At 39.3% G+C, this 22381-nt stretch overlaps 2 protein-coding genes across 2 annotated transcripts; both read right to left on the bottom strand.

Moving 5' to 3' along the window:
- Positions 1-14273: 14273 nt before the first annotated feature.
- On the bottom strand, positions 14274-16159 carry LOC145488144 (uncharacterized). The gene has a single exon (XM_081466940.1). It carries the CDS (start codon positions 15499-15501, stop codon positions 15079-15081), a length of 423 nt encoding a protein of 140 aa, XP_081323066.1. The 5' UTR covers positions 15502-16159; the 3' UTR covers positions 14274-15078.
- A 2094-nt stretch (positions 16160-18253) lies between these two features.
- On the bottom strand, positions 18254-21768 carry LOC145488089 (uncharacterized). The gene is made up of 2 exons (XM_081466872.1): positions 20203-21768; positions 18254-19250 (listed from the first exon to the last, which is right to left on the bottom strand). The coding sequence occupies exons 1-2, from the start codon at positions 21692-21694 to the stop codon at positions 18847-18849; spliced, it is 1896 nt and encodes a 631-aa protein (XP_081322998.1). The 5' UTR covers positions 21695-21768; the 3' UTR covers positions 18254-18846.
- Between the last annotated feature and the right edge of the window lie 613 nt (positions 21769-22381).

Below are 22381 nucleotides of genomic sequence, written 5' to 3'. Positions count from 1 at the left end.
TATACCTTTTATGCATTCCCCCCATTTAGTGTCATACAGCGGGTATTACAAAAGATTTCTGACGAGGAAGTCACAGGCTTACTAGTAGTTCCACACTGGCCAACTCAGACTTGGTGGCCATATTTAATGAATATGCTTATTGATTTTCCTCTCATGCTACCTTGGAAGGAAGACACACTGTACCTACCGGCACATCCCCACCTGCTGCACCCACTACACAAGAAACTTCAACTACTGGTCTGCCACTTGTCAGGGATCTCCTTACAAGCAGGGGAATTTCGGCTGGGGCTGCAAAGATCATCATGCAATCCTGGCGAACGGGTACACAAAAGCAGTACCAGACTTATCACCAGCGATGGCAAGAGTTCTGTCGTTCAAGGGGTATTAATCCCATTTCAGCTTCTATAGAGAATGGTCTGGAATTTCTTTATCAGCAGTATGAAAATGGCCTATCATATAGTGGTATTAACACAGCCAGAAGTGCTTTATCCACAGTTATCTTCCCTCCAGATGGTGGCTCCTTTGGAAATCACCCTTTGGTTTCCTGGTTCCTTAAAGGTGTCTTTGAGTCAAGGCCTTCCCTTCCACGTTACAAGGACATATGGGATGTTTCTGTTGTTTTAGGCTATTTAAAGACACTGCCTCCACTTGAGGAATTAAGCCTTAAAGACATCATACATAAAACTGTTGTGTTAGTTGCATTGTTATCTGGCCAGCGATGCCAAACTGTTCATGTACTTACAGTTAGTGGCATAAGGATTACAAATGATACTGTTCACTTTCAGATTGCTAAACTTTTGAAGACATCCAAACCTGGCAAGCATCAAGGACACTTGGAGTTTAAATCGTACCCAGTAGACGAACGTCTATGTGTTGTGACTTGCCTTACGCGATATGTAAAACTTACAGAACCAATCAGAACTGGTCATGACCCTCTGTGGTTAAGTTATAGTAAACCCTTTAAACCAGTAAGTCGTGACACTGTTAGTGGCTGGATTAAGAATGTTTTAGAAAAGGCTGGAGTAAACACAAAGGTTTTTTCTGCCCATAGTACCCGGGCTGCTGCCACTTCAGCTGCGTCCTCAAATAATGTTTCTATTAATACTATCATGGATGCAGCTGGATGGTCCGGAGAAAGCACTTTTAGAAAGTTCTATGACAAGCCAGTTCAAGCAGTTGTCAATTTTGGGGACGAACTTGTCTCCACGCATGACTGTTCCAGTAAGCATTAAAATGGTCTTCTGTTTACCTGTTCATGGCCACATTGCTTTAAAGTCTCACGTGACTCACTAGTGACTTAGACCAATGACGAAATAGAATTTTAAAATTAAACGAGACTTACCTGTAAGGTGAAGTTTGATTGGAATTCTATGAGTCATTGGTCAGGAGCTAGGGAGTCACGTGCCCATCCTATTCTTACACAATATTGGGCATATGTTTTTCAGCCTACCCTAACTAGTGAGAAATTATGTGTCCACTCACAGGATTTAAAGACTGAATGCTCAGGTTCCCGCGCTCTATCTCACGTGACTCCCTAGCTCCTGACCAATGACTCAGAATTCCAATCAAACTTCACCTTACAGGTAAGTCTCGTTTAATTTCAAAATTATTCGTCTTACCCAAATTTTGTCCTAGACGTATTATTCCTCTTAGACGAATTATTCATCTTAGACGAGTTTTTCGTATTAGACGAATTGTGTCTTAGAAGAATTATTCATCTTGAATAAATTTTTCGACTTAGAGGAATTTTTGCCTTAGACGATTTTTTTCTCTTACATGAAGTTTTCGTCCTACATGGATTGTTTGTCTTAGACGAATTGTTCGTCCTAGTTGAATTATTCATCTTAGACGAATTATTCGTCTTAGAGGAGTTATTTGTCGTAGACGACTTATTCTTTTTTGACGAATTATCCGTCTTATAAGAATTATTTGCCTAAGAATTTCGTCTTAGTCGTAAATTTTGTCTAAGCGGTAAATCTCGTCTTACTCGTAAATTTCGTCAAAGACGCAAATTTCGTCTAAGACGTAAATTTCGTCTAAGACGTAAATTTCGTCTAAAAGGTAAATTTCGCCTTAGTCGTAAATTTCGTCTGAGACGTAAATTTCGTCTAAGACGCAAATTTCGTCTCAGTCGTAAATTTCGTTTAAAAGGGAGCCTGCGTCGCAGACAGTCTAAACCGCCGGTATAGTCCGTTTGCGCAACGGCTTCCAAAATCTTGTTCTGATATCCCGCAGTTTGTGTATCCATTTTTGATTGGCTAGTTTCTCACGCGCTTTCTAATTGGATAAATCTTGCGAAAGCGATCACGCAACTATCACGTAATGCTAAAAGTAATTTTGTGCGGGTTTCCCAAGTACATTTGTACATTTGTGCATTATTTAATCCGCTTCGAGTTGGAAATGAGATGTCTGCAGTTATAGAGGAATGTTGGCAAAAAGCGTTCAAAGCCGTGTGAGAGCAGTTTGAAATCGATAATCTTCTACCTGAACAGGAAAACTCGCTTCGCGAATTTCTTGGAGGTCAAAATATTTTTGTACATTTGCCGACGGGCTACGGTAAATCTTTGATTTCCCAGTGCCTTCCGATCGCTGCGGATGCTCTGTTCGAAAAGCCTTGTGGTTCCAGTGTTCTCGTTGTGATATCGCCGTCGCGGTCGCTTATGGAAGCCACGGAAGACCAGATTCTCTGGCGAAACCGGACAAAGAAATATATGACACCCGTGATAAGAAGCAGCATAACTTGCAACAGTTAATCAAAAAGCCGGGCCCGGCGTATACGTAATAACACAAAATGCAAGTAACCAACATGTTCACGGAATATTTCAAACTTTGTCCCTCCAGAGCTAATATTTAGAGAGCTTAAAACATATCTTGCAGTACAAATAACCCCCCCCCCCCCAAAAAAAAACAAAAAAAAAAAAACTAGCAGGTGAAATTTACGTCTTAGATGGTATTTGCGTCTTAGAGAAAATTTAAAACTGAGACGAAATTTACTTCTTGGTGAAAATTTTAGACTAAGGCGAAAGTTACGTCTTAGACGAAATTTACGTCTTAGAGGAAATTTACGACTCAGGCGAAATCTAGCCTGCGTTGCAGCTGGACGTGTCATAAAATCCTCGATATAGTCCGTCTGCGAAACGACGCCCAAAAGCTTGTTCTGATATCCCGCATGGACACACGGTTCTGTGTATCCATTTCTGATTGGCTAGTTTCTTACGTGCCTTGTGATTGGTCATATTCTTGCGAAATATATCACGCAATGCTAAGAATGGAGTGATAGGCGTACAAAACTCCTATCCACGTGTAATAGCCGCTTTGAAAGTTCTGCTCAAACTATTATATCTTTACATATCTGCTCCTTTTGTATAGTACGATAGGGGGGATCTTTGAATATTTCGCTAAGCAATAATCCTGTGTTTTTAGGAGGACATTTCACCAAAGTAGAGCCGTTAGAGGTCATAGGTCTGTGTGTTTCCGTTGTTACCAAGAAGTAAATTTCGTCTCAGTTTTAAATTTTCTCTAAGACGCAAATACCATCTAAGACGTAAATTTCATCACAGACAAAATTCGGTCTAAGATGTAAATTTCTTCTAAGACGTAAATTTCGTCTTAGTCGTAAATTTCGTCTATGACGTAAATCTCGTCTTAGTCTTGAATTTGTATCAAGACGTGAAATTCGTGTTGTAAATTTCCTCTAAGACGTAAATTCCATATAAGACGTAAATTTCGTCACAGACGTAAATTTCGTCTTTGTCGTAAATTTTGACAAAGACGTAAATTTTCTCTAAGGGGTAAATTTCGTTTAAGACGTAAATTTCGTCACAGACGTAAATTTTGTGTTACTCGTAAATTTCGTCTTAGTCGTAAATTGTGTCTAAGACGTAAATTTCTTTTTAGTCGTAAATTTCGACCAAGAGGTAAATTTCGTCTTACAGATAAATTTCGTCTTAGTCTTAAATTTCGACTAAGAAGAAAATTTTGTCCTAGTTGTAAATTTCGTGTAAGAGGTAAATTTTGTCGTAGTCGTAAGTTCCATCTAAGACAAAAATTTCGTAAATTTTTACGAAGACGTTAATTTTGTCCAAGAGATAAATTTTGTCCAGGTAGCGAATTTCGTCTGAGACGTAAATTTTGTCTAAGACGTAAATTTTGTGTAAGAGGTAAATTTCGTCTTAGTCGTAAATTTCCTCTAAGACGTAAATTTCGTCTAAGACGTTAAGTTTCTTCTAAGACGTAAATTTCGTCTCAGTCGTTAATTTCCTCTAAGACGTAAATTTTGTCTAAGACTTAAATTTCGGCTTAGACGTAAATTTCATCTAAAACGTAAATTTCGTCTTAGTCATAAATTTCGTCTTTGTCTTAAATTTCGACCGAGAGGTAAATTTCGTTTTAGTTGCAAATTTTGTCTAAGACGTAAATTTCGTCTCAGAGGTAAATTTCGTCTAAGACGTCAATTTCGTCTAAGACGTAAATTTTATCTGAGGTAAATTTTGTCTAAGAGGTAAATTTCGTCTAAGCCGTAAATTTCGTGTAAGAGGTAAATTTCGTCTGTGTCTTAAATTTCGAGCAAGAGGTAAATTTCGTCTTAGTTATAAATTTCTTTTTAAGCCGTAAATTTCGTCTGAGAGGTAAATTTCGTCCAAGACGTAAATTTTGTCTAAGAGGTAAATTTCGCTTAAGCCGTAAATTTCGTGTCAGAGGTAAATTTCGTCCTTGTCTTAAATTTCGACCTAGAGGTGAATTTCGTCTTAGTTGTAATTTTTTATTACTTAAATTTTGTCTAAGAGGTAAATTTCGTCTAAAATTTAATCTAAAACGTGAATTTTTTCTTAGTCGTAAATTTCATCGAAGACGTAAATTTTGTCGCAGACGTAAATTTCGTCTAAGACATAAATTTCGTGTAAGAGGTAAATTATGTCTAAGACGTAAATTTCGTCTGAGAGGTAAATTTCGGTTTAGTCGTAAACTTTTTCTAACACGTAAATTTCGGCTAAGACGTAAATTTTGTCTAAGAGGAAAGTTTCGTCTCAGTCGTAAGTTTCGTTTAAGACGTAAATTTCCTCTAAGACGTAAATTTCGTCTAGGACGTAAATTTTGTCTAAGACGTACATTTCGTCTTAGTCGTAAATTTCATCTAAAACGTAGATTTCGTCTTAGTCGTAAATTTCGTTTAAGACATAAATTTCGTCTAAGAGACGAGTTTTGTGTTAGTCGTAAGTTATGTCTAAGACGTAAATTTCGTTTAAGACGTAAATTTTGGCGTTAGTCTTAAATTTCGACGAAGATATAAAATTCGTCTTAGTTGTAAATTTCTTTTTAAGACGTAAATTTCGTCTAAAAGGTAAATTTCGTCTTAGTCGTAAATTTTGTCCTAGTCGTAAATTTTGTCGAAAACGTAAATTTTGTCCAAGACGTAAATTTTGCTGAGACATAAATTTGGTGTAAGAGGTAAATTTCGTCCTTGTCTTAAATTTTGACCAAGAGGTAAATTTTGTCTTAGTTGTAAATTTCTTTTTACACGTAAATCTCGTCTAAGACGTAAATTTTCTCTAAGACGTAAATTTCGTCTAGGACGTAAATTTTGTTTAAGACGTACATTTCGTCTTAGACGTAAATTTCATCTTTTCTTCATCATTTCGTCTTAGTCGTAAACTTCGTCTAAGAGCTAAATTTCGTGTAGGACGTAAATTTTGTCTTAGTCTTAAATTTCGACCAAGACGTGAATTTGGTCTGAAGTTATAAATTTATTCATCTTAGACGAATTTTTTGTCTTAGACGAATAAATCGTCTTTGACGAATTTTTCATCTTAGAGGAATTATTTGTCTTAGAGGAGTTATTTATCTTAGACCTATTATTTGTCCTAAACAAATTATTTTTCTTAGACGAATTTTTTTGTCTTAGATAAATAATTTGTCTTAGAGGAATTATTTTTCTTAGACGTATTATTTGTCCTAGGCAAATAATTCGTCTTAGACAAATTATTCGTCTTAGAAGAATTATTTGTCTCAGATGAATTATTCGACTTTAACGAATTTTTTTGTCTTCGACGAATTATTCATTTTGGACCAATTTTTCGTCTTAGACGAATTATTTGTCCCAGAGGAGTTATTGGTCGTAGGCGAATTTTTCTTCCCAGGCGAATTATTCATCTTTGACAATTTTTTTTGTCGAGGGCAAATTTTCCTTTTAGACGAATTATTCGCCTTAGACCAGTTATTTGCCTTAGATGAATTCTTTGCCTTAGACGAATTTTTCGTCACGGACTAATGTTCGACTAAGACAAATTTTTCGCCTTAGAGGAATTTTTTGTCCTAGACGAATTATTCGTCTCAAACGAATCTCTTGTCTAAGACTAATTTTTGGTCTGCAAGGAATTGTTTGTCTTAGACGAATTATTTGTCTTAATCTAACTATTCGTCTTAAACGAATTATTCGTCGTAGACGATTTTTTCGTCCTAGAAGAATTATTATTATTACTATTATTATTCCATTTTATTGAAAGACTCCAATACAATACTAACGTTGCATACAATGCTAACATTACTTACATCACTAACATTACTTACAGTATTAATACTTTTTTTAAGTTTAATTTCTACATAGCATATATTCTGTTACAAATACACAATACTAACATAAAAAAGCTTACAATTTACAACACAGTACTAACATCGACTTATAACTTGATAAAGTACTAGTTTATGATTATCGCTTACAAAATGTTATTTTACCTTACAGTGCGTCATACTGCTTGCTTACAAACATTACTTACTACATATGATATTAACTACTTATAAGACGTTGCGTAAAATTATTGAATTACTTGTAATATGCTAAATTACTTACGTACATCATTTACAATACATCACGTCATTTCATTTGCAATCTGTTATCATTATATTACTTACTTACAATACGTCATAATTCTTACTTACACGAATCACTTGCACCAGGTTGTAACATAACGACTGTAGCGCGGTTATCATTACATTCTCTAAAGCAACACACACGCACACACACAGTACAGAGATACACGACTAAAGCAAAGCGGCCCACGTTTCTGTAAATTGATCAAGTTCTTTGTTTTTAACAGCCAAAGTGCGAAGGACACAGAGTTTGTCTTTCAGGCGCAAAGGAAAGCTATCAAAGTCTACGGAGCCAACGCGTATGCTTGAAGCGAAAATATGATATTTTGCGATTATTAAAGAGTAGTTGAGGGCTATAGAGTTAATTGAGCTGATGAGCTTATGATGGCAACCGTATGAGATTACTTTTTCTGATAGAACTATATGTTGGTGAAAAGTTATCTGCCACCAGTGGGTAAAAAGGTACCAAAATGTCATGGACTCACAGCATGTGATCAGCAAGTGAGGCAATGTCTGGCTTTCTAAGTTACATAAAGGGCATTTATCGAGGTCCGTCAAACCGGCGCGAAACAAACTGGATTGCGTAGGTAAAATGCCGTGGATGATTTTAAGTTAAAACATCAGGAGTTTTGCTTATTTTAAGATACGAAGTGGGAGCAAGTAAACATTATGAATACTCTCATTAGTAGAACCGTGATTTAGAATTTTGGATTCTGCTGTCGGTGGTAGGTATCTTCAAGTAGTTTTGAGTATGCTAAGTTTGTGGAGAAATGTTGTGTAGGTGTTGCGGCTCCAGGTGCTAAACTGTTGGCAGGGGCGGCGGTATTGCGGAGAGATGATTTCCAAGTTTTTGGAATGGCATTTATGAGGCCATGGTATACTGTAAATGGGCATTTTACACGATATTTGTCTTTAAACTCTGTCAGAGACAAAAAATTAAAGTCTGTATTAAGCAGATCTTGACTGTAGATGATGCCTTTGTTATACCATTCGTCAGAAGGTTGTCTTTCCGTCCAGCTGAATGTTGCGATTATTCCAGATTATTTGATCATATATGGGTATTTTTTTTTGCTGTCAGTTGAAAACTTGAATTCTTGCCAATAACACAGGACCGTGCGGTAGAATTCTGGGAGATGTTCTAAGTTGAGCGTCTTTACGTCGTAGTCGCGATTAATCAGGAAATCAACACCACCAAACTGCCTGACTGCGTAGTTTAGGTTGGTTTTCCACGAAGCATCACCACCTTGTATAATACGTTTGATCCAAGCTATTTTCAAAGGGCGCTTCATGATTTCGAAATCAATCACTTTAAGGCCACCGCGTTTCTTTTCTGCGACAATCGTTTTTTTTTTCTTAATTTGGGAGTTTTCCCTTCCCAAAGAAAACTAAAAATAATTTAGTTAATACTGTCTAGAGCGGCTTCGAGATTGTCAAAAGCGAGGTGCTGTATACAAGTTTGGCTTGACCCAGTGTTTTGACGATGTTCATCCTGCCAATGAGAGTGAGGTTTCTTCTTTTCCAACTGTGTGGAGTTTGTTCTAGAGTGTACACCCTCTCTTCGAAATTTAGCTTATTAGCAAGTACAGAGTCGTACGAGAATTAAAGTGAACACCCAGGGCGTAAATTGAGTTTTGGGGCCATTTGAAACCAAAGAGTTTTTCATTGCAATTTCTCCAAGAACCTAGCCACATTGCTTTAGCTTTATGCTCGTTAACCTCTAAGCCGCTGATATTCGTAAAATTGTTTAAGAGCTTCAGTAACTGCAAACGGAATCGAGATCGCGCACCAGTAACGTGGTGTCGTCTGCAAACCGCGTAATTTTAATTTCTTTCTGGCCCACTCGGATACCTCTAATGGTTGGATCTTTTTGTACTGCGCTAGAGAGAAGCTCAATTCCAATAACGAGGAGCAGACCCGACAAAGGACAACCTTGTCTGACACCTCTTTTTAAAAGAAAACGTCAGATGCGTGCCCATTATGCAAAACGCAACTAGAGGCATTGTTGTAAATGACGTCAAACCAATTTAGGATGTCAGGACCGAAATTAAACCTTTGTAACGCAGCTTTTAAGTAGTCCCGTTCAATTGTATCAAACGCTTTTCGGAAGTCTAAGAAAATGGCAGTACCGGGTTTTTCCTCTTGCTTAGTCTGAAACATAGCGCCTTGAATCAGCCGAACATTTTCGTCCCTGAAACGACCTTTGATATAACCAGTTTGATTAGGGTTGATGATTTTTGGAAGAACTTTTTCTAACCTTTTCGCAATTGATTTTGTCAAAATTTTATAATCGATATTAAGCAACGAGATGGGTTTGAGATTTTCAAGCAGGCTTTTGTCCTTATTTTTCTTGGGAATTAACGATATGATCCCGCGCCTTTGGCTAATAGAAAGCATTCCGGTTTTGAAGACATAGTTGAAGCTACCGATTATATCGGTACTGATTTCTGACCAAAAAAGTTTGTAAAACTCCGCAGAAGGGCCATCTGTGCCAGGGGACTTACAATTTTTAAAATTCTTTTAGAGCTCTTAGGCATTCATTTTCGGAGACTATGCCTTCACATGATAATTTTTCTTCTTCGTTTAAGGAGGTAATGTTTTCAGTCTCAAAAAAGGTTAGATTAGACTGCGTGTGGCTTTCAGATTTTTGTGATTTGTAAAGTGTTTCGTAGAACTTTTTTTCCCCCCTAAGAATTTCAAATTGGTTGGACGTGTACTCATTATCATTGATCTTTAACTTTATTACAGTTTTTCTGCAATGATTCCGTTTTTCGAGGTTAAGAAAATACTTTGTATTGTGCTCGCCTTGCTCTTGTCACCTGGCTCTGCTTCTGAGGATTGCTCCTTTTGTCTTTTGACGGATTAGTGCTCGTAAGCTTAGATTGCTGGCGTAAATTTCATTTAAAAGCTCTTTGTCGCTGAGGTTTTTTTCAGTTTGTTCTAATAGCTGATTGGCTTTATATTGTAATATAGATTCTTCATTTCTTCGTCGTTTGGCTTTAATTTTTGAGAATTTGATTGTAAAACCACGAATTTCCATTTTGATGAGGTCCCATTTTAGACTTGAATTTTGGACGTCTGAAGACTTGTTCTTAAAAAGTGGGATTTCTTCACGAAGTTTGTCAACATATTCGCAATCTTCTAGTAAAGAATTGTTGAATTTCCAGAAGCTGGGTCCTTTAGGTTGCAACAGGCTTTCGGATTTTAAGTGTAGCTTGATGGCTGAGTGATATATATGATTCAGGCGCATTGACAATGCTGCAGGATTGCACGTCTATGGAAAGGTCATTTGAAATTAGGAAAATGTCTGGCCGAACCTGAGTTTTGCGAGACTTGTTTCTCCACGTAAATCGTTCTGTGTCCGGGTTGCGACGACGCCAACTGTCGGATAAGTCATACAGGTTGATAAGGCGTTCGATTTCCTGAATAACGCGAGCTTTTTTCAAAATCGAGTTTCGTCCCTTCTTGTCCATTTCCATCAAGGCGAGGTTGAAGTCTTCTGCAACAACGACATTTTCTTGCGCGAATTCTACAAGTAGGTTTTAGAGATCTTTAAAGAAGGTTAACTGTTGATTAACGTTATTCGGTGCATAAATGTTAACAAGTATAATGTGGGACTCGTCGACGATTAAGTCAAGTAGGATATATCTTCCATTTTTGTCAGTGATGCATTTTTCAACTTTTAACTCTAGATTGGGGTAACAAGAATCATAACCCCTTTACTATTGGAAGAGCTGTGACTGAAAAAGGCTTTCCAGCCCCACTCTGCTTCCCAGAATTGAGAGCATTTTTTAGTGCTGTGCGTCTCTTGTAAAAACGCAAATTGATGCTTTTGGTTATGCAACCATCGGAAGATTGATCGTCGCTTAAATGATTTACCTAGCCCTTTCACATTTAGTGACTGAATTATAATATAATTAATGTTCAGGCTCGGGTGTGAAGTCGTTATTATGTCGGGTAAAGAAACACCGTTCTGGAGTGTGTTGGCATGAGACTTTGGGAGCTATCTTTACGCCTAATTAAATGTAGAATTCGCGAAATTGGCATACTTTTGGTGAAAGCAAGCCAAAACAGAAAAAAAAAAAAAAAATAACGACAACAAACAACCAAAAAAAAAAAAAAAAAAAAAAAAACACAGTGGACGACGTAAAAAAGCGGGTAATACATGGCACAACACATCGACAACTAAGAAAGGCTCCGTAAACGGTCCTACAACCCGCCACGATAGAATGGTTTCGCGTTCTGCGCTGAGCTGCATTGATACGATTAACGCTACCGCTTAACAATTCTCATGACTAGTAATGTTTGTGCATTTCGAGCTAAAAAAGCGAAAACTCGATAACTCAGATTTACAATGTTCTACACACAAAGACAGTTCTGACTAAGAAATGTCTCATGCCTAGTGGGTCGAAGGTGGAACTTGACAATAGGCTTCTTCGTGTCCGTCGTCTTTCTGTGGCTCCGTATTGACACTTGAACCATTTACAGTAGGTTTTATAGTTGGCAGCCATTCTTTTGGAACGTCGTAGTGAAAATACCTTTTGCGGTTGAGAATGAGCCTGTTTCCAATGACGAAGGCTTTAGCACGAGGGTTTTCTTTCTTGATCTTTTGCACAGCTGGAACTAACACTTTTTTCCTGATATCTTGAATCTGTCTTGGAAAATACTCTCCGACTGCAATTGGGGCATCTTTCAAATGAAAACGATTTTTCCACACTAGCTCTCTGTCGAAACGACAAGTAAAGCGCATAATGAGAGGCCTAGTTTTACTGGCGTTTTGTTTACCAAGGCGGTGGTCGCGGCAGAACTTCATGGAATGCACAATTTCTGCCGGTAAGTGCAATTGCTGCATCAAAACATTCTTTACTAGTGCTGCGCAGTTTTCTTCAGGAGATTCCATTATACGGTAGAAGATTAGGTTCCAGCGTCGGTTGTAAATGCTTTGATGAGTAATCTCGCTCCATTGGGCAGACTACTCTGAGTCACACATTGTAACACGTTCGGCCAAGTCACTGTGTTCCCCTTGAGTGCACTCGAGTGATTCTTTCGTCTCCTCAACAGCTTTGAGGGTTTCACGTAGCTGCTTTTTGAGAAGAGTCTATTCCCGCCTGGGCTTCATTTAGCCGTGCTTCCAGGTTCAAGATCCGACTATCGCTTGCTTTGTATTTGTCTTCTAAGCTGGTGATCTTTGCTATTAGGACTTGGTATTAAGTAACCGTTAGCGAGGAGAGTGCGTCATCTTGAGAATGAGTCGCTTCTGCGTTTGTCTTGGCCTTGGCGTCTGAGCTGCTCACTCTTTGGCCCTTTTTTTCCTTATCTTAAATACCCATCGGTCGCTATCCTTCTTGAAAGGGAAGCTTACACACAAACAAACGGCTTTTTGGTCAAGTTTCTGCGGAGTTTGTCAACACGCGCCTATCCTTGACGGCACATCGGCCCAGTCGCCGCTAGAAGAATTATTCATTTTAGACGAATTTTTCGTCTTAGACAAATTTTTCGTCTTAGAGAAATTATTAGCCTTCGACGAATTATTCGTCTTAAACGAATATTTTGTCTTAGACGAAATTTTTGGTTTTGGACGAATTATTAGTCTTAGACGAATATTTCATCTAAGAGAAATTATTTGTCTTAGACTTATTATTCGTGTTGGTCGAGCTATTCGTCTTAGACGAATTTATTGTCTTAGACGAAGTTTTCGTCTTAGACGAATCTTTTGTCGTAGTCGAATTGTTCGTAATAGACGAATTTTTCGTTCCAAAGAAATTATTTATCTGAGACAAATTTTTCGTCCTAGTGAAATTATTTGTTGTAGACGAATTTCTCGTGTCATAAAAATTTTTCGTCGTAGAGAATTATTCGCCTTAGACGAATTATTCGTCTTCGACGAATTACTCGTCTTGTATAAATTTCTCGTTGTAAACAAATTTTTTGTCTTAGACGAATTTTTCGTCTAGCACAAATTTTTCGTCTTTGTCAAAGTTTTGGTCTTGGACATATTAATTGTCTTAGACGTATTATTTGTGTCAGATGTATTTTTCGTTTTTGACGAATTTTTTTTTCTTAATTAGTGGAATTATTCGTCTTAGACGAATTATTTGTCTCAGAGGAATTTTTCGTCTAAGAAAATTTTTTGTCTGAGACGAATTTTTCGTCTATTACGATTTTTTCGTTTTTGTAGAACTGTTAATTGGGTCACATGGGCCCTTTATTTTGTGTACATAACTTATTGCTGATAGGTAAGATGATATAGCGGAAGGAGCCAATTTCCGGGCGCGTAGACAAGATACAAAGAGCGCAATTGTGGTCGTTGTGAGATGCAGACGAAAAGAGTGGGAAAAACAAAGCGTTCGTAAAATTCTTGGAAAACGGTCTATGCTCGGGAATACAACTTTCGTGCCCCCGCGGATAGGGCTGTTGGAAGGAGCTCGTTCAGGGAAGCAACCAACTCTTCGGCAGAAGGTCGTCCTTAAGAGTCACCTTCCGACGTGAGTAAAAAGAAGTTAATAGGGTGTGACGTTTATGAAGCTTATCCTCTGGGAGCCTAGCTTCTTGCAGAACAGAGTCAAGCGTAATACCTGTGAACTGTAGCGAGGTGTTGGGGCCAACAGTCTTTTCTTCGGCTACAGGGACTCCGATAAATTGGCACATACTTAAGAAGTTAGTAAGATCCGACTGACACTTGCTTAGTGTCCGCAATAAATAAAAAAATCGTCTAGTGTATGTAGTACGCTAGAGCCTCCAAGGCGATGGACAGCTATCCACTCTAGGGCAGTGCTAAAAACTTCAAGAATGGCACAAGAAGAAGAACAGCCCATGGGTAGGTAACGATCATAATGGCCGTTTTCACACTAGAGACGGATAATCCCTCTAGACGGATTATCCGTCTACTCATATCCGTCCGATTGGCCGTTTTCACACTAAGACGGATTATCCGTGCTGAAAGGATAACCGGCCTTAGACGGATAATCCGTCTCTAGTGTGAAAACGGCCCATACCAAGACGGAAAATGTAGCAGACGGATAATCCGTCTAGACGGATTATCCGTCTCTAGTGTGAAAACGGCCAATAATAACGGCTTTCCTATTTCATACCTTGCAAATGGTGATCGTCTAGGTGTATCGGGATAATTCGAAAGGCTGACTTTATGTCGGTTTTAGTCATAAAGCAGTCTTGCCCTGTGCGCTTTAGGGAAGAAATAGCGTCGCTAAATGTGGCATAAGATACGGAATCATTTATAGAGGAACCTCGAGGAAATGACAACTGTTGAATTAATCTGAATTCCGAGGAAGTTTTCTTGGGGACTATGCCTAAAGGTGAGCAAAACATGTCTGGGAAAGGAGGCTTACGGAAAGGACCTGCTATCCGTCCAGCGTTAATTTCCTCGGTGGGTTTATCGCGTGCATTGCCGGGCCGTGCAATGGCACTCTTTAAATTAGGAGGCTCAAAAACTCGCCTCTCCCCTTGGAAGTGTACTCGAAAACCCGAGTTGAAACCACTCATTAAGTAGCCTTTTAAAGGGAAAGGGTAGCCATGTAAGAGTTTCCCAAGTCGATCGGCTCTGACGGGCGTTGTTGGCTGTGGAAGACTGTGGGAAAGACTGGGAGGGTGATTGTGCACTAGCGCGTTTTTGACCGTCGACATTGCAGCGTGTTGCGGGGTGCTTGGCTCCACATTTGTAGCATTTGAAGTTGAATTTGCATCCACCCCCGCAGAGGCGACCTGCTTGAAAGGTCCAGCATGTTCCTTTCGGAAATGGCGATTGGTGGGAACGGGTTCGATTACCTTGGGGCCTGTCGCCTATACAGAATGTTTGTCGGCCCCGAAATGTCACCTTTAGCCATAAGCTCCTAATGCAGTGCATCCCAAGGATACTTAGTGGGGGCGTTTTGCCGTAAAAGAAGAAATTTCTCGTCGTAAAATAACCAGTCGCCGAATTTAAAGGCAATGTCTCTTACGATTTCGCAATATTTCATAAGTTTAGGTGCTTCGTGAGGAAACTTAACCGGATAAGATCAGGGGCAACGTTTGTGCTGATGAGTATGTAGATTTCGGCCTTCTACTCTCAGTAACACCAGGTACTGACAGCTATTCTATATCCATCAATACTACGACTCCTAGCTCGAGGGCACAGCTTACTCTCGAGCCTTGGAAGCCTCTGAAAAAGATCGCTCATATTAATCAACGGATATCTGCCTTCAATACTTTTGTTTCAATTTACGGACCCGTAACGCCACATCCTAGCTCGAGGGCAAGACTGGAGAAAACTAGTTTATCTGAATTAGCAACGGTAGAAGAAGCCCCTGAAGGGTCGGGCTCCGTCGTACATGCTGTGGAGGATGTCAAGATCGCCAAATGGCCAGAGAGCGCCTCTTCCACTGAGACGGGAGCCGTTGTACCTGCGCTTTCATCGGTAGCTGACGTGTCAGTGGACAGATCGGGCGGTTTCATGGCGGCTTGCACTGCGCTAGTTACAGCGGCTGTGATTGTAACCGTCAAAGCCTCCATGTCGACGTTGGAACTAGGCTTTGTAGCGGTTTCAGGTGGGACAACCGTTACTGTTGAGGCGGAGGGCAGCAAACGAGCCCTCTTGGGTCTACCGCGTGAGGTGCTACTAGACGAGCGCTTGCGGGAAGACATAGCTTTTCAGAAAGTGTAATTATTACACTAGAATGCGTAAGCAACAGAATGGATGTCCCCTTGGGAAACGAGAGGGCGGCACTAAAATGCAAATGCGAGACATGATTTAAGAACACATAGGTTCAGAAGGGAAAAAAACTAAGAATTTCCTAAGCAAGTCAAAGCCAAGTTCCGGATTAAACACGAAACAGAGCAAGGACATTAACCAAGTGCAATTGGGCATGCAAAGCGGCCGGATATGGGCTGTACACTTTAATGGAAACGTCCTGCTGTACAGAAGTAAATTAGGGCCAACATTAGTTCTTGTGTCGCGGGTTCTTGTTCCACAAGACATCCAGGGAAGGGCGACAAATCTGACACGAGAGATCGCAACTCGCAAAACGTAACCCTCACTGGTTACAACTTGACTCCATTCCCGCAGCCGTTCATCTCCTTCCGTAATTTACCTCAGTGAAGATTCCTTCGATGCCGCCTGCGGTAATTTTAGTTCTTGTCCTAGCTCTAGGCTTCGTCGTAAGGCTTTCTTTATTGAAGCGCCCCTGTCAACTGAAGAATTATTGTAATCCTCTGGACCTTCCTCGGCCGCCGAAGACAAACATACCTGACTCTTCAACTTCCGAGAATTCCTTTGTGTAAATAGGAGTTTCTATATCCCGATCAGACCTTTCCATTGTTTTGCGATACTACTTAAGACCTATTTGACCATCGTGAAAATTGTCAGAGTAATATATCGAAGGTAGACTCTTGTAAATTCGCACTCACAGATTAGCTTATGCAAAGGTATGCCGCAACTGGAAAGTGCAAATAAAACGTATTGTACTGTGGGAAGGCCATCTGATGGAAGGGCTGGATTGGAATGATGGAAAACGACAAGCGGAGAACGGAATAAAGTGCAAAAAAAAAAAAAAAAAATCGTAGCTTGGCCGCCATTTCTTTTATCAGGTTTGTTTCGATGCAGAGGTCACCGGAAACAGTAATGTTCGCGGGAAAGGCGTATCTAAAAATAAAACTACTTGTGAGAAGGCCGTTGCACGAATATATAGAAATTGCACGCCCCGGGTAATGGGTTCCTGGTGAAGCTTAGAATAGGACTGGAGAATTTCAAATGTGCATTTGCCTTGTATGGTTTGATAATGCGATGAGCAGCGATCGCTTTTCCATCGCATCAGTTGAGATCGACAAAAGTTTTTCGTTCACTCTACCCAGGTGGAAAAGTTTGTGTCACAGGTGGTCAGGTTACCAGCCGAAACCAGGGTTTTTCTCCCAACGACAAGGAAGGCAGAGGAGAGAGAGCCTGGGAACGAGGTTGGAGTATATTTTTTGACGGTGCCACAACAGTGCATGAATAATCTTTTATAACTTCTCAGACGTTGTCCATCAAAACAATTAATACGCAAGGCAAAGACAGTGTGATGACTAATCCGGCTCTGCTAGCAAAACTACGATGGAAAGAAATCAAGTGATTGTCAAATCGTATTTTTTTTCCTGTTACTTTAGGTCTATTTATTTGCTCATCTCCCTTAGATCTTCGGTAAATTCATGGAATTTGCGCTCGAAACGAGACGTCATTGTTCAAAACAATAGCAAAGCAGTAATCTACGCCGTTGTCGACGAAGATCTAAAAAAAAAACAAGTTAAAGAAATTTTGCCCTCAAAAGATAAAATAAAAGATGAGCTCTGTCTCGGCCAATGAGAATTTAGTATTTTTTCCCTCTACATGTAAGTAGAAACAATCCGTTGATTAGTGATATGTCTTTCAGAGTTTTTTTTCTATTGCCAATCTTTTCAACTGCTTTCAGTTATCAGCTTATCCCTACCAGCCCTTTTTAATTATACAAATGGACAGTGTGCACTTAGTGTAAATTTATAACTGTTTTGATGTTTAGTCTTATTACTAGTTAGATTAGAGTGTTCTTAAATTTAAATTAGGTTTTATTATTGTAAATATAAATTTTAGTTTAACTTTAAACCTCCTAGTGTAGATTTTACTGTTTTAGGAGTATCTAATTAAAGCATTTAACTGTCCTAGCCAATCAGCAACCGATCTTTTTTTTTAACAAAATCCTATTTTTTTTCATATTATATCGTCAAATGCCGGCAAACATGCAAATAAACTAGATAAAAGAGCAAAATAGAACAAGTTTTAGCTGCGACGGTTTTTTTTTATTTAGCGCTTGTTCATTGAATATATGAAATAGAATGCGTGATAAATACATTGGTATTAAGATTGATAAAGATATGGAATTACTGTAAAACTACTTTCTACTTTTTCTTTTCTCAGAGGCAATCTGCCTATCACTAGGGTTAAATTATGGTGACAGCGGGTGGTGGAGGGACAGCGAAGAGCCAGAACTACGTATTAAGACATTTTTGTGCTTCATTTTGTGGTGACCACATCCTATGTTTACTGACATTACAACGCAGCAACACCATGGCATAACGGTCAAAATGTAGCTTCGATTCACCGCTTTCGCACAACTCTTAATCCTTTGCCTCACCCGACACCACCTCCACTAGACAAAAAAAGAAAAGAGTACCAGCACAGTTTCAGAGTCGTTTCACAAGCTGGGAATGTTTTTAAATATTACAAATTTGTCACAAATTAAAGGGCAGAAAAGTCCTGGCTAAGCTTTAGTTAAGATAACTCAAATTCCAGGAGTAAATGTTTGGTTTCTCCTGAATGACGTGTTTATCATATTTTACTCACTCAGACTTCTACTGAAATGTTTTCAAAGATTAAATAACAAAACGTTTCGATGGAATATCCATGTCTAGTCTAATTACTAAATCTCGAAGCAAATTGCTTTAATAACTACTCCGTCGCGTTTTTCTCAGCTACTTGTCAATACTGTAATCCTTGCTTGCTTGGAAGGAGTCCGGAGACCTTGAAGAAGAAGGCAGTTATTTGTTAATAAACTTAATAGACAAAAACATGTATTAAATGCCCGCGACACAATTTGGAGATTGTTTAGTAGACAAGCAGTTCAAAACTAAACAGATCAACGAAGGCATATTTCACCTGCTCCTTACACTTGCAAAACAATCCTAAGCCAAAGTAGTGGTACCAAGTACGAATGCCCTCTAACTATATTTCAGCTTGGAATCAAACCAGGGACTGGCTTTGGCTTTCGATCTCGTTTGTTTGCATTTGTTCTCACATTCAACGACTACGCAGCCACGGAGAAGAAAGAGAACGCATACTTGCGTTGTGTGTTTGCACGTCGCTAGCTAATTGGCAAGTCCTTGTGCTCTATCTAACCTTCATTGGAATTCATCGAACAGGCTGACTGACTAACTGAATGACTGCCTGACACACTAACGGCTAGGCGACCCAGATCAAACCACTCACAGTCGTTCCCCATTTGAATCCCTTTTTGGCCCATGTACCAGGACAACAGTCATAGGAACCGAGGATATTTCTGTTTGGGTTCCTTGATGACGGCTTGGGTGCCTGTGCAGGGCATCTTGATGATTTTCGTCCTGTATCTCTACTTTGTTACCATCCTCTTGTTCAACTTCCTCAAGGGTGACATCAATTGCTCCACTGTCTTTTACGGCAGCGGTGAGGCTAGGCTTTTCAATTTGTCCGGTTTGCAGCTGGTTTTTAAGAACGTTTGCTCCTGCTAATCCGAGTAATTCTCCATGCAAATCGTTGAGAGGCAGGAGTAAAGCCAGACAGCATGAGAAGGACCAATGTGGATTTTTGCGCCATTCTTTGATGTAGCCATACAGGAACACTGCGTACTGAGCTGATAAAAACGACAAACCAAGGAGTTTGATATAACAAAGTAAAGTAATAAACCAGAAGTAGCATAAATAATGTCATACGTTGAAAAGGAACAATTTTTCTGAAGGAATTAAATAAAAAGATTACTTTCAGAAATCTTGAAACACTGGCGCTCCGCGTCTTTTCACCAAGGATCGGATGGAAGACGATCGAAGATTAAAATATTTGCACCCAGCATACTATACTTGCGTTTTTATTTCAATGCTTTTTAATATGTTACAAAAAATCAAAAAATCAAAATCAGGTCTTTTAATGTTGAAACTTTACACCACCTTGAATCCGCCATTGTAGATTAAGAATTTTGTCAAAAATAGCATCAGACGACCCCCAAAACTGATTTAAAAAACAAATCTGTTAAATAATTGTAAAGATTTTAAGAGATTTTTTTTTGTTTTGTTTTTTTGAAATCCAAAAACAGAAATTTTATCTTGAAATGCCGCTAGATTTGGATTGCCATAGAAATGTCACTTCACAGGCCCAAACAATCGGCACACGAAAATAAATCCTGGCATATCGTAGAAACATTCGAATCAATTTGATTACGATACTGAGGTGCGTGAACAAAAGTTTAAATCAGTGCAGACTCTTTTAGCCCTCCTCTCCCAGGCTGAGTTGGGTTGAAGCTACAGGAATAAAACTGGACCATCCATAGTAGGCCGAAATGCTTTCTTTACGATCCACAACTACAGATTTGTGATCTTTCACTAGTAACGTACTATAGAAACAGTAAGATAGAAAGGTTGAAGAAACGAGGGAATCATAAACTGAGCAAGCCCAGCAATTTTTTCCTTGATGCTTAATTCTGCCACTTATCACCTACCCGCCTCACCGACCGACTTACTCGAATATCATGAAAGTATGGTCGTTTGTAGAGCTCCGGTTCAATCCGAATGTTATTGGTACTATTATCTTACCTACAAGTTGGAAAATAACCAAAGAATTTGCTCCAAATATCAAAATCTTGAGTGAAACCGCGTCCATGTCCGCGTCGATCGAAGCTGATATGTTTTCCGCGGGTATTCTACTCACGGCTCCAACACCAAGGTTGACAACAGTAACGGCAAGGGACGTCGCCATTAATCTGTTCTCTGTAACATCCGCTATGGGTTTGATCCATGAAAATAGCATTCCGTACATCCCGGCAATGACCCACGCCAAACCAATGTAGGACCTGCTCTCTTGTCCTACAAGAATCAGCCCAGATGTGAGGATTACTTTACGAGACGTTTCAACTAATTCCCAATACCACGCGCGATGTTCGTAGTTTTCGAAAAGAAAACGCAATCCTGAGATCAATTCCATTCCAGATACCGACGTTTGAAGTTCGTCCGCTTCCATAGTAGCTACCATTGCTCTCTGCTTCCTCCAAAGGGCAATGAATGAACAGACCGGGAGGGCAATGATGTAAGCAGTGGAGACATAGGCGACAAGAAGCCAATGATTGTACTTTGTCCCTTGGCATTGTATGCTGTAATCCGCTTTCATGTACTTGAGGCACAATTCCTCTTTATCATCACGGCAAAGCTTGTGGCAAGCTATTGGTAGGACACTGGCTGTCTGGGCACACGTACTGAGGTAAGTCAAGTACAAGAAGAAGAACAAATTCTTGAACACGAGCTCTTTTATTTCTGAGATTTTCCGTGACTTATCGTCATTCTGTAGGTTTCGACTCCATAAGATTATTGCCTTACGCACTCCATAAACGGCAACGGAAATACCAATGGCAGCAGCATTTATTGCCATAATCGCAAATAGACTTACAAAAGCATTCACTTGTAACCGCGTGAAAAGGCAGCCTACTGGTGCGATCTGAAGTACATCCATCCGCAGTATTTCTGAATATCTCCCAATTGCTTGCAGAGAGCCTGGCCATTTTATGTAGGAGAAGGCTTGAAGTAACCCATGAGTAACCTGATAGAAGCCAATTATGATCTTAAGTTTGGAAAAAAACATGTCTATTAGGGTGGATTTCTCTCCCTCCGCTTTCTTTTTCTTGATTGTCCACAGTAAAACCGCAGTTATTATAATTGCAATAACTGCAATGATCGATAACTGTCCCACAATCCATTTCTTTGAAGGACATTGTACGCACGTTTGAAACTGCTTATAGTATCCTGAGCTGCAAACGTCACAGAGTGGACCTTCGTAATCATTTTCACACGGGGAATCCAAACCACCCTTGCAAGACTCTTCTCTTGGACATCTGTAAGGCGTCGGAATCGGAAAAGGGTACTGAACACCGGAAACATCTAATGCTGGCGAAATTGCCAGGAGATTCGCAATGAAATGTCTGTAACGATCTGTGTGTGTCTTGTTCCGCCATTCCCACCAATAACCAGATTTTAAAGAAGCGTAGTCATCTCTGCATGTCAGTCCTCCTACGCATTTGTGACATTTCTCAAACATATGAGTTCGATAAAATCCTTCCAAACATACGCAAGCACGATGTCCAGCAAAGAAGTCAGTTTCTGTTCCTGTTGAATATTTATAAGAGTTGCAAATTGATTTTTAGGGAAATGCCTGTAGAATATTGCTTCATTATAACTGAACTTGTTCTAAATGGATAGAATAATATACGCCACCTAAAGAGCGATATACTCGCACTTGAACAGTTCACTTCGTTTTCCTTGCATCAAAGCGACCTTTAAAATAGTCCTTATATTTTGTTTTCATAACATTTGAGTCCGATAATTCCAGATTCCATCCGCCTATTGATAAACATTTCCAAAATGACCAACTATGTTAAGAAGCGACTCTCCGCTACGGACCTACTAGTGACAAGTTTTATATTAATTAGTTTTACCTTCCTCGCTTCTTATGGTATTAGTAAGGTAGTTAGCTTTACTTTCGGATGAAGAGCCATTTTATCTTTTGTGGAAATGCCGAAATAAAGTCGTTATTATTATTATTATTATTATTATTATTATTATTACATGATGAGTTTTTGCTCAAATGCACTTTTCTTTTGTCAAGTAGTGTCTACTTTCGTGTTCTTGAAAACGTTTCTATACAAATAACCTCGAATGTGATCATCACAGTTTATTTAGGATCTATTTCCATAATCATTTGTGAGATTTAAAAGCGATGGTTATG

The sequence above is a fragment of the Orbicella franksi genome, chromosome 5, assembly GCF_964199315.1.
Source record: "Orbicella franksi chromosome 5, jaOrbFran1.1, whole genome shotgun sequence".
Lineage (NCBI taxonomy): Eukaryota > Metazoa > Cnidaria > Anthozoa > Scleractinia > Merulinidae > Orbicella > Orbicella franksi.
The sequence above is the reverse complement of the archived record's forward strand: the minus strand, read 5'-3'. Positions and strand labels throughout refer to the sequence as shown.

Coding starts and splice junctions, on each gene's coding strand:
- LOC145488144 (XM_081466940.1), bottom strand. CDS start 15,501: ATGTCTTCCCGCAAGCGCTCGTCTAGTAGCACCTCACGCGGTAGACCC.
- LOC145488089 (XM_081466872.1), bottom strand. CDS start 21,694: ATGTTTGAGAAATGTCACAAATGCGTAGGAGGACTGACATGCAGAGAT. Junction 19,251..20,202: donor GGTTATTTTCCAACTTGTAG/GTAAGATAATAG, acceptor CGTTTTTATCAG/CTCAGTACGCAGTGTTCCTG.